We start from the raw sequence: 15,373 nt of genomic DNA, 5'->3' as shown, positions 1-15,373 counted from the left end.
TTCTGTTGCCTTCTGTAAGTGCCCTGACTGGGGATGGAACTTGAAACACAGGTATGTGCCCTGACCAGGAATCAAACTGGCGACCCTTTGGTGTACAGGATGATACTCAACCAACTGAACCATTCAGGCTGGTCATCATTTCCTTTCTATAAAGAAATTACTCTTTAGCATTAATTCTTTCCAGGTAGTACTCTTCTCAACTGTGGTAAGAATAAACTCAGCAAGAATCCTGCTAAGTCACCTTAGAGAGAATCCCTCATCCTTGATATCTGAACAATCCCTGACCTACCTTCAGCAAGAATCGTAAACTGGTTCAGCAAGAATCCCCCCTACCTGTGGTGTCTCCTTTTAGTAATTTTCTTTCTTTTTAAAGAAATTTTAATTTTTAAAGAATTTATTGATTTGAGAGAGAGAGAGAAAGGGAGAGAGAAACATCCATTTGTGGTTCCACTTATTTATGCACTCATTGGTTGATTCTGGTATGTACCCTGACCAGGGATCAAACCTGCAACCTTGGTGTATCAGGACTATCAGGATGTTGCTCTAACCAACTGAGCTACCTGGCCAACGCTCCTTTTAGTAATTTTTCACCCACTTGTCCTTATTGTATTTGAAATTGAGCACAATATATCCCCCCTGTTGTAATGTTCCTATTGCAATAATCCTGGATAAAGTCTTTCTTACCATTTTAACAAGTGTCAGAATAGTTATTTCTTTAACACTGCACATGCTGTCTATGAAAGGTTAAATTCAGAAGTGCCCCTCATCCAAGGAGTAGCATTTGTCTAAATCTGGAAACTTTCTGTCATCGAACCAGAGAACTTATGTCCCTGAGGCCACTGTAGGTTTCAGTCAGGAGACTAAGCATTCCTAATTCTGCCTTCTCATTAGACTGGTGGCATTCAACTGAGGTGACTGGATGGTGAGAAATGACTAAACCAGGGAGTGGGGCTTCTGTTGAAAATTCAAATCACCTTTTGAGTTACCAAAATAACACTCTTCTATTTTAAATTCTGCCTACAGGGATAAGCGCTGTCAGTATCCTGGATACATTTTGTTTCATTTTACTTACTACCTTTTTAAAAATCACCGAGAACTGATACCTCCTACACCCACACAGCTTACTGTCTACATTAACATGACAACTATTTCATGACACTCTTGTCTGAAAGTTAAAAATGCAGATAAATTTATTGTTTATTTTAGAAACTTTCTAAAAGAACCATCAACTTTTCAATAGAAAGCATCACATGACAGTTCTGTACATTCCAAGACTTAGAACACCTGGACTCAAAATCCTTGCTTTGCAGTGTCCACCAATTCTAAATTATTATATCATAACCTTACCCAATTCTAACCAACTCCCGTCCTGCCCATTTCCCAAGCTAAACTTCAAAGTCTCGTCAATACCATGACTTTGTCCTGCTGCCCCTGAGCCGCTACTACAGCTCTGCCAAGGTAGTGTTCTTCTTTCCCATGGTAAGAAGAGACTCAGTTTTGTCTTATCAACAGATTGTTTTGTTGATATTTTGGGGTGCTAAATTTGGCAGCATAGAATAAAAAAAGCGAATTAGTTTGATTTATTTCCAATAGAAATGTCAAAGGAAGGCTGCAAGTACAACCCTTTTATAACTGGATATTGAAGGAATGGGACTTGATATTCAGACCTAGCGAGAAAATTTCCCATGCCTATCTTCAATTGCTAGGTATGGAGGCAAACAAAGACTGGGGTGGGGGTAGTTACTCTGTGCCTGATACCATGGATGATCTCATTTAATCTTTATAAGGGAAGCACTTTTATTATCCCCATTTGACAGATGAGAAAATTGAGGCTTGGAGACATAAAGTTACTTGTTCAAGCTCACACAGCTAGTAAGTGCCACCAGAAGGCTTCGGATCCAGTATTCAGACTCAAGTGACTGTACTTTTTTTTTTTTTTTTTACATTCACATAACTTTTATTACAATACAATTGTTTAAACTTGATCACAGGTATGTAAGTAAAGGAAAACAGTATACAGAGGGTTCAGTACTATCCAGTTTCAGGCATCTGCTGGGGGTCATGGAACCTACCCTCTGCAGGTAAGGGGGGGGGACTACAGTATACTGACAACTATGCCAATGAGTTTATGTATTCAAAAAATTATTAAAATCACCCAAATACTAGTGGTACCTTTCAAAGTAATTCTGACATGTTTAATATTTAACTTTTCTATATATTAATCACTGGAGTTGTAGTACATCATGCTTAAAAACAACTATTTACAAAATTTACCTTTGCTAGCAATAGCCTCCAAATTTGCAGGTCCACCCCAAAGTGTTCCTACAAGATCTCTTTCTGTCTGTAATGCCTCCTGGAAACAAAGCTCTTTGCCTGAAGAAACTGATGTTTTCAAAGCTCTAATTACTTCCAGTGGCCCTTCAGTAAACTGTTTTAGCCACTCTTGTGCCTCTTTGAGACATTCAGTTTCATCTGAAGACTTCAAGACCTCATGGACCATTCCTAGGTTTAAAGCTAGTTCTGAATCCAGTTTGAGGGCCCCACTTAACACTTTGAGAGCTTGTCTACTGCCAATAATTCCAGCCAGCCGGGGAGCACCGCCCCAGCTTGGCACTAAACCCATCTTCTTGTGAACAGATCTGATCTCACTTTCTCTAGTCATTAATCTGAAATCACATGCTGTAATAAATTCTGCTCCTCCACCCAATGCCCAGCCTTGAAGCAGAGCAACACTTATTAAAGGAAGTCTCATCAATCTTGTTAAGGTGTTTTGCATGAATATACATAAGGCCACCCCATCCTCTGGAGTTCCTAGGGCTTCTACAGCATTCAGATCAGATTCTGAGGAGAATGTATTTTTTGCCCCACGAACAATGAGACCTTTCCCCTCTGTCCAATTTTCCAATTCAATCCCTTTTTCCAAAAGTCGTAGCATCATAACACCTGAGAAGGCACTCCTTTTCCTTGGACTGTTCAGAGTAAGAACGCCAATGCCGTTGTCTTCCTCCTGAAGGTCAACAGATCCACCAGGAAACTGCTGAAGTTTTGTTTTTTTTTTCTTCTTCTTCCTCATGGAAGCCATGAGATGTATTCCATGTAGCAATTTTGTCCTTACATAGACGATGTCTTCAAAAGACTTGCTGCCAGTTCCTGTTTGGACTCCAGTCCTCTTTGCAAGCTGGTTTCCTTAGTGGAATGATCACTGCCTGGGCTCCACCTGAGGGTTACACACTCATTTTTTTCTTGATTCTTTGTCCTTTAAAAACTTTGAGCCTTCCGCCCACTCTGCAATTCTCGGAAACGAGGCTTTCTTTTCATGACCGGCTGGCAAAATCCGGCGGCGGCGAGGGCACTGCGTCCCCCAGGCCAGCGCGGGACAGCGGGCTGCGGGGCGGCTCAGCACGCACCGGGCGGCGGGGGCAAGTCCGCCACTTCCCTCCCGCTCCCCTGCAGCACTCACTGGATGTACTTTTTTTTTTTTAATATATCTTTATTGATTTCAGAGAGAGGGAGAGGGAGGGAGAGAGAGAGAGAAACATCAACGATGAGGGAGTCATTGATCCGCTGCCTAGCCCGCAACCCGGGCGTGTGCCCTGACCGGGAATTGAACCCGGATCGGCTGGATCCTAGGTCGATGCTCAACCGCTGAGCCACGCCCAGCCCGGCTGTGCTCTTAACCACTGCACTCACTATACTTTTCATGAAAGTTCAGTAATCCATAAGGAAAGACAAACATGTAAATAGTATAATGTCGCATGACATTGGCTTTAGGAAAGGAATACACAGTGCTGAGATAGCACAGAATTAATTTTTCCCAGGGATAAGAAGGGCCCTGGCCAGGTGGTTCAGTTGGTTGGGGTGTCATCTTGTGCACCAAAAGGTTACAGGTGGGAGGCAATGGATCAGTGTCTCTCTCACCTCTCTCTCTCCCTCTCTCTCTCTGTCTTCTCTCCAAAACCAGTAAACAGATCTTCAGGTGAGGATTTAAAAAAAACAGGAAAGAAGGCTTCATAAAGGAGATGTTACAGAAAAAATTATTCTGAGCCTGTTAAAATGGAAAGAAAAACTTTACTCAAGGCTATTGCAATAGGATCATTATAATAGGGAAGAGAGATTGTGCTCAACTCCAGGCACAGTAAGGGCAAGTTGGGATTTACAGCCATCAAGCCAAGTGAGAGGGTTATTAGATAAAAAAAAATTACTAAGAGGATATGGGAGATTCTTGCTAAACTGACTTAATAGGATTCTTGCTGAAGGCAGGCTAAGGATTGATCAGATATCAAAGATGGAGGATTCTCTCTAAACTAACTTAGGATTTTTAGTAAAATTGGACTTGGCAAAGACACAGAAGCCCAAGGGGAGGCCTAGATGAGAAAAAGGCTCAGAGGAGTCTAACTAAAGTTTGGTCAAAGAGAGTGTCATTGTCAGAGGTGACATTTGATTTATCTGAATAACAAGCTTGGCAAGCAGAAAAAAGGATGGGAGAGAAATCTGAGATGGAGGAAGGGAGTGCTCATTTATAGCAGAGCTGGCAGGTGGAATTCTCTGCAATGATGGGCATGTCCAATACCTGTACTAGCTGGTCCAATAACCACTAACACATGTGGAAGTGTGGCTATTGCAACTGGAAACTGGATGTTTATATAATTTAAATTTAAATAGCCATATGTGATCGCTGTCCTGGCTAGTGCAGATCTACAGCATCTGAGTAACAGGGGTGTGGACTCTGGGGGAATCGGGAGGCAGCCTAGAAGGTGCCCAAGCAGCAGCTGCTACGTTCACCTTTGCTCTGAGCTCCAGTGCTGCCCAGTCCTGCCCAGTAGTAATGACTCCGGCCCTTTGGACTCTCAGCTGCACTGAAAAAGATGAGAGGAATTTTATCCCTGAAACTTGCTGTCTCTGTAACCACCAGACCCTGCAATTTTATGATTTTCAAAGTCCAGAGAGTTTCTATGCCCAGGTTGGAGGAAGATTGAACAATCAATGGGAAGAAGACTACTGATTAGCTTGCGATACCATTGGGCTTTTAACTGTAGTCAGGGCAAGTATGGTTTTTGTAAACTTCAGGAGAAACAGGAGCCAGGTGTGTGTCACACTAATCACATTCCTAAAATGTGCTGGCAAACCAAATCACCTATGAAACACTGTAGGGAACCTTAATATTTAAAGATGCTTTGCAGTGGTCCCTTTAAACATTTGGGAGGGATATCTTTGTTTTAAAATATTACATTAAATAGCCCAGCCAGTTGAGCATCAACCTATAATCCAGGAGATCGCAGTTCGATTCCCGGTCAGGGCACATGCCTGGGTTGCGGGCTCCATCCCCAGTAGGGGGTGTGCAGGAGGCAGCCGATCAGTGACTCTCATCATTGATATTTCTCTCTCTCTCCCTGTCCCTTTCTCTCTCTGGAATCTCTGATACATTAAAAAAAAATTCCATTAAATAAACAAACCCAAAAAGTTCCATAATCCTACCCATGTTTTCAAGACTGTGGCTTGTAGAGAAAAATTTGTCTGTTGAACACCCTTCCTTGAATTAGCTGACTCAGTGGGAATTATTTTACAACTTTGTAAATTTTACATAATTGGTAGACAAGCAACTTTTGGCTGGTCTGAAACAGGTTTGATTGCTTTCCCTCTTTTTCTTGTGGAAGAAACCAGTTTTGCCTCCATTTGCAATTCCTTTCAACATTCCTTTTCTCAGACAAATTGTGCTGATTTTTTTGAAGTAGCTGAATCTTCTGACTAGCTCCCTCATTGAATGAGTTAAATAAAATCTTTTACACAAGTTCATTGTTATATCTGTATGAGAGTCATAGTTTTATCTTTTTTTGAAGATTCTCTTAACATTTCTTTCTGGTTTTTTTATGCATACAAATATATGTTTGACATAATTATAGTGATGGTCTTTATAAAATATTTCTTCACTTACTACTCAGGTAAAAAACTTTAATATTGCCATAAAATTTCATAATTATTGGTTTCTTTTTTGTTACAATAAATTATTCTACCATAATTTATTTCACCATTCTCTAACCATTGATTAAGATATTCATTAAATAATTTTTAAAAAGGAAAGATTCTGCATGTATTTAACTGCTTTCCAAGTCTGAATTTCACTCTATATTACTATTTTTACCATATAAAATGATACCAATGTCTAAGTAAGAGGGCTCTATACTACACACCCATTTCACACAGATAAAAATTTATCCACCAGCCCAGCCCGTGTGACTCAGTAGTTGAGCACTGACCTATGATTCAAAAGATCCGGTTTCATTCCTGGTCAGGGCACATTCCCCGGGTTGCCCGGTAGATGAAAAAGGGCAAGATAAAAACAGAAGCCAGGAAGGTCCATTGCTCGCGGCCAAGCAGTTCCATCCCCAGGGGCTCTCTCAGACCCATCAGACACACATCAAAATAGAGAATCAAAAGAAGTGCCGGCAGCAATCTCTGTTTCTATTTCCCCAATAACAGTAATAAGGGTGTGTCAAGGAAGGAGTGGTAGGCTCTGTGAATCCACTGCAAGGCCTTAGCCAAGCCACCATATTTTTCTGAGCTTCACTTTCCTTATCTGAAAATAAGAGAAATACCAGGGGTCTCTAAGATCTCTTCTGATTTAACAGGACTCCCGATTCTGATTATACACACTTCTACAACATTCTCTCATGCATTGCAGACTTAAAGCCAAAAAATAAAAATAAATAATGATCGTCTAAGCATCTTTGCCTCTCTTCCACTCCCTACCACATCCCTGGTACATATATACCAAGACCTTCTTGTGACTGGCACAGGAAGGAAGGACACACCAGGAGGGACCTTGCTTCAGGCGAGCAGAAGCAGGGCTCTCTTCTCATTAACTTCTTGAAGAATCCCAAACTGAGAAACAGTCTGTGTGTCAACTGCAGAGCAAACAACCTTCTGAGGATTTCATTATTGTCTTACTGTTTATTTATTTAGTCAGGTGGGTGCCTAAGGAACAAAAAAGACAGTGAAAACAACTTTCAGACCTTTTTTTCTCTCTACACACTCTTGCCTCTGAGTTCGTGCTCAGAGGAGGGGACACAGTCCAATTTTTTTGACGACTGGGAGGACCCTCCAACACACTACTTCAACCTTTCACATCTGGGTTTGAAAAAACTCTGCGATTACCATGTTTCTAGTTTGCCCGGCTCTGGAGGGGATGCCTGATGGGGGTTCAAGCCTGCTTTGCTCTACAGCGGAGGCAGCTCTACTGTTCACTCTGTTTGTTCCTGTCATCGCCCCTGAGAGAACAGCGGTGCCAGGCTCTGGCCTATTAGCTCCCACTGCAGCCAGTCCTCTCATAAATAACTGGTTGTCAGGGATTTTAATGGAAGCCCTCTGGAAACCATAAATCTATGCAGTTCCCTCCTGCATCCTCCCTCATTTCCATCACAATATCACTCCAGAGGGACCAGAGACCAAAGCAAGAGCTTGGCAGAGCAGATTGGTAGGACGCTAGGGAAAGAGGAAGGTGGGGTGGGGGAGGGGAACAGAGCTGGGACAGTTGGTCTTAGGGAAGCATCTGCTGGGTGGCCTAGGGCCACCTGGAGGAAAGAGGGAAGAGGAAAGAGGATGTAATAGCAGAGGTTTCTGGAAGAGCAGCAGATGGGCCACTGATTCCACCTCCCACCCCCCAGGATGAATCTAAGCACCACATAGCAGGCTTTCAGTGTCTGCTTGGGACTAAGCTGAGCCTTTACCTCTAGCCTCCTGCGTGGGCAGATTAGCAGGTAAAGGGGCAGTGTCCTGCGTCAGGAGGAAAATTTTTCCTCTACCAGCTTAGGTCCAAAAAAATAACTTTTATTCATATGCATATGAGAGCACTTAGTAATCCCCCACGTAGCTAGGGATAAAGGTTTATACATCAGCTTAATAAGGTGGGGGTGGGGCAGAGCTTCAAAGGATGGAAGGCTCTAATGAGACTTGTTTACACAGTGTTTTTTTAATGTGTGTGTTGAGCTTCCCAGAGTAGAGATCTCTCTGGAGGTGGGAGATTGGGGCTGTTACTCTACTAAAGTTCTGCTTTATTCAAGTAAGATTTCTTTCTGCATCCACTGTAGCTCAAATGTTTTCACTTCAAAGTGAAAACTATCCTGGGGTTTTTTTAGTCCCTTCACGTGCCACTTCTCCAGTGTCTTATTGCTGCACAGCCTGATATCCTGAGCACACTCACGGGACAGTGTTCCCAATGAATGAGGTAACGTTCCTGGACCAGCTCCATCAGAGATGTGGATCTTGCCTCTTCCATGAGTCCTTTTGACCAGAAGTTTTCTGAGAAGGGCCTGTTTCTCCTCCTTGGGTGTCTCTCCTCAACTGCCAGAAAAGACTTCTACCCTCAGAAGAGAGTAATGATCCACAGTTTTACATAAGTAAGTCTTACTCCTTGGGACTAAGTAACCCTTTTTCACAGGAGTAGCTACATTTCAGTGGCATCTGGAAAATTCTCAAGAACAAAGAGGGATGGATATAGGCAACAAAAATTCTTGGCTCAGTCCTTAAGGATGTTTCTAAAATCACTATGATTCAGGAACTTAAAGTCGATTTTTTGTTTGATCTTTCACCAATCCTGAATTAACCCAGGCAGAAATAGCTCTACTGGCTGTCAATCCTTTGCAGGTAGGAGTCTGGGCTTAGACAGGTATGGACAAAAAAGGAGCCATGTACTAACCTGACAAGCTCAGGGGAGGCCTGCTTGGCGGCCTTACAAACTCAGAGACGAAAAGTAACCAGGTAGGATAGTCTGAAATTAGAATGTTCTATTAAAAGTGAGTCATGGTGGGTAGTCATGTCCTAGGCTGGTATCTTCCCTGACAAAGGTGAGTCTGTACCTTAACTGAGCCTGTCCATCGTCTTTTTGCATCTAGGGTAATACAACTTTGGAATGTCAGGGTAATTTCCTTTTTCCAGACCCTTCAGGGCACAAACACTGCACCAGAGCAGAGACCACAAAACCCTTCGCTGCTATTGTTATCGTGTGGTTAACTGTTAATGATCCTATACCCGCCTATAGAAAAGATGTGTCTATTCATTTTACTTTTTATCCAATCCCCGAGATTTCTCCACTTTGCTTTCTCTGTTGTCCCTAATCTATCACCAACGGATTTCTTGTAACCCCCTTACGGTCTTCCCCTTTGAGTCTGATGTATAAAGTAAGTGGTATAACTGCCGTTTTCCAGTGCATTTTCTCAATCCGTTGAGATTTCGTTTCCCCATAATTGTTGTCAGTTCAGCTCAAATAAACTCATAGAGAACTACACAGGTAGAAAGGGAGGGAAACCACCATTTTTTGAATCCAGTCACTACTCTGATTCTCCCCTTGTCTGAGGGCAGTCAGCATATTGCTGTGGGAAGACAAGACCCCCAGCCTTGGGCAGCCCTCTCTTATTGGCCGGTTCAGCGGAGGCGCCACCATCTCCCACACTCTCGGGAGTTGCCATGATTAGAAAAAGCTGAGCGGTTCATTATAGTTTGGATAGCCATTTTACAGTTCAAGAAGCTAAGCCTCAGAGAGGTCACGTCAACTGCCCGAGATTACACAGGTAATAATCATGTCTGAGATCTTGACTTAGGTCCCACCCAATGCTCTCCGTACAGCGCCGCCTGCTCCCCGGAGGCATAAGTACAAGGTGCCGCTAGATCAGCGCAGCCCCGCGGAGCTGGAGCTCGGGAGCCGGGCGGTTCGGATCTGCGCGTGCGCCCTGCGCCCCGACGGGGCGGGGCGGGGCGGGTGAGGAGCGTGGCCCAGCGTCCTCGGTCTCCCGGGACAACGTCGGGCGCTTGCCTTAGAGCGCAGGGGCGGTTAATTGGAATCAGAAAGGAGGAGGGCGTCCTGGGAGCCCACCTCAGGGGCCAATCGAAGGCCTAGAAAGCCCTGTATGCAAATATGAGGGCCGGGCGGACCCCAAAGTAGGAAGAGCGGGGCTGGGGTTAGGGGTTGTCTGGCAGCCAATGGGAGCGCGTCTCAACCCTTCCAGGTGAGGGTCCGCAGGCGTGCTGCCGAGCGACCGGGGCCGCGGAGCCGGGGCGAGACGGGGCGCTGGGGATCGTCGGTAAGAGCTCCCCAAAGCCAGGTGCTGGCCCCAGATCGCGGCCGCCTAGTGCCTCCCCGCTGGAAACCTGGTTCTACGCGCCCCCGATGTCCCCCCCGGGGCTCAGCTCCCCAAGGCTATTCCTCGGCCCGCCCCGCTAGCGTTCTACGACGGCCAAAGTCGCTTACCCTCCGGGTGCCTGCGCCCCCTCGGCTCCCTAGTCTTTCTCTTCTCAGCCATCTCAGCAACGCTCGCTCTCTTCCCCCCCCATGCTCGAGCTTACCCGCTAAAATCCCCTCATTCCCTTTTCTCATCCCCAAGAGTCTGATGCCAGGACCTCGCCCACACACCGACCCTCTTTTCCCAGCTCCATACGCCCTCCTGTCCTGGCGTATCTCTCGGGGGCACCCTCACTTGCTGCCCTCCCTCGATTTCCCTAAGCCTGGTGCCCCCAGGGAGCTGTCCCTTAGATACCAGAGGTCCCTGCGAATCGCGCAGTCCCTCGGCCCCCTCTTGCCCCATCGTTACATCCTTCGCTTGATCACCTTTCTTCCTTTTTCTGGAGACACCTTCCAGAAAGACACTTGGGTTTTTCAGGGCCTGTACAGCCCTCTGCAAATGCTCCCACCCCCGCCCCCCCTCTTTTTCTCTCGACTCCAGTTGTTATTCCTCACCCTCCTGAAGGAAGATTCTTCTAGGCTTGAGGGAAGTTCTCTGTTGGGATTTGAATCCTAGGAAAAACGTAACATATATGGGGATGGGTGGGAAGGGAGCTAACACTTACTAAACACTGGTATATAGCAGGCACTTTTAATATGTATACCAGTCCTATCATCATATTTTCACTTTACAATATAGTCCTTATTTTGAACCAAGCACTGATTTAAGAAATACTAACTTATTTAATCTTTTTTAAAAATTATGTAGCATTCTGCAAACAACACTTTACATGACTTTTATTTATTTATTTTTAAATATATCTTTATTGATTTCAGAGAGAGGAAAGGAGAAGGAGAGAGAGATAGAAACAGCAATGATGGGAGAGTCACTGATCGGCTGCCTCCTGCACGCCCCTGACTGGGGATCGGACCCAGTAAGACACAGTAGGAGAGCTCTTCAGTGCCATATCTATTTCTGCAGACTGAAAGAAAAGTCTGGGCTATGAAGATCAGGATGAAAAGACTTGGCTAATACTTGAAACATGTTCCCCTATTGTTCTTAATCAAATGATTAAGACACTATTAATTCAGCTTTGCAAAAGAAAGCATGAAACATTTTCTACCCTTTTGCACCACCTCTAGGGGCTAGAAGAGTGGTCAACAAGTATAGTTCAGAAAGAACCTGCGATGTGTTTGCATGGAGCCGTCCCAGTGCTCATTTCCTCCCCCTGGTGGCCAATGAAGGTCATTTTCATGCAGTCTAACCAGGCTTTGGTTGGCAGCCTCTGGCTTGGAAGATCCCAAGCTCAAATCCCATTCTAAAATAGAAGAAAACATCAGGGATTTTTCACTGCCTCAACTATCCTATTTAGAAAGGTGAACCGAACATGTCTTGTGTCATTAATAAAAATTGAAGATGGTATTTACTGTGCTTGCTACATTGGTAGCCCAACATAGGCTTTCTGAACTCCCCAAAGTATTTTGTCCACTTGCCTGTCCACTAACCTTGCATAATGGAAAGATATGTAGAGGGGCAGGAAGCCAGGGCTTCAGTCCTGGCTCCACTGACTTGCTCTCTGGCTTTGTGCAGGTCAAACCTCCTCTAAAAATCAAATGGGTTGAACTAGACACCCTCCAATGTCCCTCCCAGCTGTAGTATTCAGGGATTCCATAAGAGCTTAGGAAATGTTCTAGTTACACCCCAAATAAGAATCCTGATACAATGTTGACATTGGTAAAAAGAAAGGAAAGAAACAGAGTGAAAATAAATACAAAGTAGAAATAATAGAGCTGTTCCCAGGTTATGGCAAATTGTTGGAGGTGGGAATTTAGAAGCAGTTCATTGGCTTTAAAGAAAACAATGTGGGACCAACTGATTCTTGAGGGGTAGAAGTCACCAAGACTGCTTCTAAGAGCTAGGTGATCAGTTACTTCACTTTATGGTTGTACCACTTATGGGCGACCATCAGAGAGGGAAAGGTAGTGGGTAGAGTGTGGAGGAAAAACAGCCCATGGGGTCAGACAAACCTGGCTTCCGCCTCTTACCTCACTCTCTCCATGCCTTAGTCTTCTCATCTGTAATAGATTGAAAATAATATCTATGATATGATTTATGAGGATGAGACAGTTTGTATACAAAATGCTTTCCTATAATGCCTACTACTTGGTAAGTAGGTTGTAAACAGTAGCTACTGTTACAAATGAATGAAACTAAGTGTTTTAAGTGCTCACTATATGAAAGGACCCAAGGTTCATCATTTTAAAAAATGTTATTTATTTAATGCTCACAGCAGCACTTCTATTACATAGATGAGGAAAATGAACCTCAGAAAGGCAAAGTTAGTTCATGCATTTATTTATTCTTCTAGTTCATTCATTCAAGAAGCATATGAACCTCTGCTATGTGCCAGACACTGTGGTAGGAGCTGAGAATTCACAGACCTGGCCTGTCCCATCGGGGAGGTCAGTCCAGGGCCTCACAGCTGATAATGATAGATAGTGTTTAGTGAGCACGTACTATGTGCCAGGCACTGTTCTAAGCACATTGTATTCCCTCAAATGAATTAACTCATTGAATTCCCATAACTGGGACAAACAGCTTGACAGATGAAGAAACTAAGACAGAGGGATGTTAAGTAAATTGCCTGAGGTCACACAACTAGGAAGCAGCAAAGCTGAGATTTAAATCCAGACAGACTCCAGAAGCTGAGTTCTTAGCAAGTGATTTAAAGTCGCATCTCTGACTGCAGAGGCCCTTAGATCAGGATGCATGTATGTCTCAGGATGCAAGCCACAGCCCCCTCACACTTTACATTTTCTTTAGGCTTTGCCTTTTGAATCTATTACCTCACCTTCTTTGACTCCCCAAGGCTAAAGATTCCTTTTGACCTTATCGGAAGGCTGGAGAGAAAGTGGGACCCCTCAGATTAGAGGGAGTAGGTAGTTGCTGAGGCTGAGAAAGAAAACCTGATAGTCAAATAAGACCAGCATCTGAACAGACTGAGAGGGTTCTGGCTTCAAGATCTAATTCTTGTTCTGAAAATAAGGGCATTAGAATGCTTTTGGTCCAGCCCTGGAGGGAGCAGCTTTTGTTCTAAATCCAGATGTGTACTGGGCCAGGCACATAGCCTAAATGAGAGAAATAACCTGAGTATTCTAAAATGTTTCCTCTCTCTTAATTCTACTGTAAGGAAAACAATAGCACAAAGGCAATTGTTACTTGGCTCCTGCATTAGAGAGACAATAGGGAATGTTAGGGACTGGGGCAGACTTGGAAAATGTCTGAAGAGGAAGCCACTCCTCTGCTCTGGTTGATTGCTGACATGATGCAATGGGGACCTATTTTCTGAAAGGAATGGAAATCTGGATTTTTATGGGGAAAAACTCTACATTTTCTAGTTACTGGTAACCACTATTTAACAACTATAACAACAACGACACACTATTGTGAGCCGAGTAAATGTTTTTGCAGGCTAGATTCAGGATGCAAGCCCCAGTAGGCAACCTCTGAGCGAGACAAAACTAAAACAGTCACATGTGGCAATGACTGTTGTCTGCCTGCTTGCACCTGTCTCAGGTGCCATCGAAGTGGCTCGGGGGAGGGTAGGAAGAATGACACAGTGAACTAGTTCCTTTAAAAGTACATGGGCCCAGTTTCTTGCTATATGTGCCCGAGGCTCTCCCTTGCAAGAATAAACAGAATTTGATTGTTTTTTGTTTTGTTTTTAGTTCTTTGAGGCAGACAAATATAAGTAATGGCTTGTTCTTACTACTTGGGCAAGGATATGAAAAAGGGCAAAGACAACCCACAACTCCAGATGCCAAATTCAGGGTCAGTTTTCTCTCCTCAAGTTAACATTAACCTTTAGGTAAACGGGGCCACTCCTCCCCAAGGGCTGGGTAAACAGGAGCCGCTGTGGAGGGGCTGGGGCAGTGGAGCTGGTGGTTTACCTGGGAGGAAGGGAGCAGCCCAAGGTCAAGATTTCATGTACCTTAGCCCTCTTGAACTTTGTCAAGAATGTGCCTGTTCACTGGGAAAAACCGACTCTCAAGGCCCAGGTTTCATCGGTTAGTTGCACTGAGCACAACTCTTTCTCCCTCTTCAGCAAGAGAGAGAAACAAGTGACAATCCGTGGCCGACTTCATAATTCTACCTCCCTCTTGCGGGTGACTGTGAGCATTCAGTGAGATGGCGTATGTGGCAATTATTTGAAAAGCCCACATACAGTTTATTATTAAATTATTCATAGGTTAGAGCCACGCCCACCCCCCCTCCAATTTTGGTTTGGGAAAGGGGCAGAGAGAGGTTGAAAGGTGTAGTGATGTTAAAAACATGGCTGTGAGGTATAAAAATTGCCTAGAATTATCAAGTCTGCGTACAGAGGAGAGATGGCTCCTGAGAGACTGTGTGACTCTGGTGAGCCCGCTATAATCACATATTGCTGGCTGTAGTCCAAAGTGTTGGAATCCCTCTGGGAAACAACATGGTGATATAAAGAAATAAATACATAACACACACAAGCTACAGAATTTTCATATTCTTTAACCTAGTAATCCTGGTTGTGTTATGTATCTTAAAATAATCCTAAAGAAGTAAAAGGCCTTCTGTACATGAAAGTGTGCATTTTAGAGCTAGTTATATGATAATAAAATTGGGAGCAACTTACATTGTTAACAATAGTGCAATGGTTGGTTAAATCCAGACACATTCCTTCAATGGGGTATTATTACACACCATTAAAAATTAGAAATATGTAAGCTTGGTCACAACTGAAAGGGTGTTGATATGATACTAAGTGGGCAAAAAGCAGATACAAAATTCTTTACATGTTATGGTTACAATTATATAAGAATAATTGTGCTTAGACATTAAGAATAAAAGAGAATACATTAAAGGACCAGCGTTGCCATGTTAGGGTAGAAAAGCTAAAGGTCATTTCTCACCCTACCCTTTCCTAAACTTTCTTTAATGTTGTAGTATTTCAAGAAGAGTAATAATAAATTAGAATAAAGATATTATTAATATATTTTTTAAAAGCCGAAGAGTTTGTGAAGGAAAACCAGGTAGTGAGTAGCAAGAGGACTGCAGGCATTAAGAAGGACTGAAATGGTGAGGATGTTGGCAGGGTTTTGGAGGTGAGGAGGGGCACAAAGAACACCAGA

At 43.8% G+C, this 15,373-nt stretch overlaps 1 protein-coding gene across 1 annotated transcript; it reads right to left on the bottom strand.

Annotated features, from left to right (window-relative positions):
* Window positions 1–2,663: 2,663 nt before the first annotated feature.
* On the bottom strand, window positions 2,664–2,953 carry LOC107544237 (ethylmalonyl-CoA decarboxylase-like). The gene is made up of 2 exons (XM_016222055.2): window positions 2,795–2,953; window positions 2,664–2,747 (listed from the first exon to the last, which is right to left on the bottom strand). The coding sequence occupies exons 1-2, from the start codon at window positions 2,936–2,938 to the stop codon at window positions 2,673–2,675; spliced, it is 219 nt and encodes a 72-aa protein (XP_016077541.2). The 5' UTR covers window positions 2,939–2,953; the 3' UTR covers window positions 2,664–2,672.
* Window positions 2,954–15,373: the final 12,420 nt, after the last annotated feature.

The sequence above is a fragment of the Miniopterus natalensis genome, chromosome 17 (genome assembly GCF_054644295.1).
Source record: "Miniopterus natalensis isolate mMinNat1 chromosome 17, mMinNat1.hap1, whole genome shotgun sequence".
NCBI classification, from domain to species: domain Eukaryota; kingdom Metazoa; phylum Chordata; class Mammalia; order Chiroptera; family Miniopteridae; genus Miniopterus; species Miniopterus natalensis.
This window is presented reverse-complemented; position numbering and strand designations above follow the sequence as displayed.

Bases quoted from the DNA above. Each gene is read 5' to 3' on its own strand.
- LOC107544237 (XM_016222055.2), bottom strand. From the start codon at position 2,938: ATGATGCTACGACTTTTGGAAAAAGGGATTGAATTGGAAAATTGGACA. The intron at 2,748-2,794 runs GTGGCCTTATGT...AAGATTGATGAG, and splicing joins TAGGAACTCCAGAGGATGGG to ACTTCCTTTAATAAGTGTTG.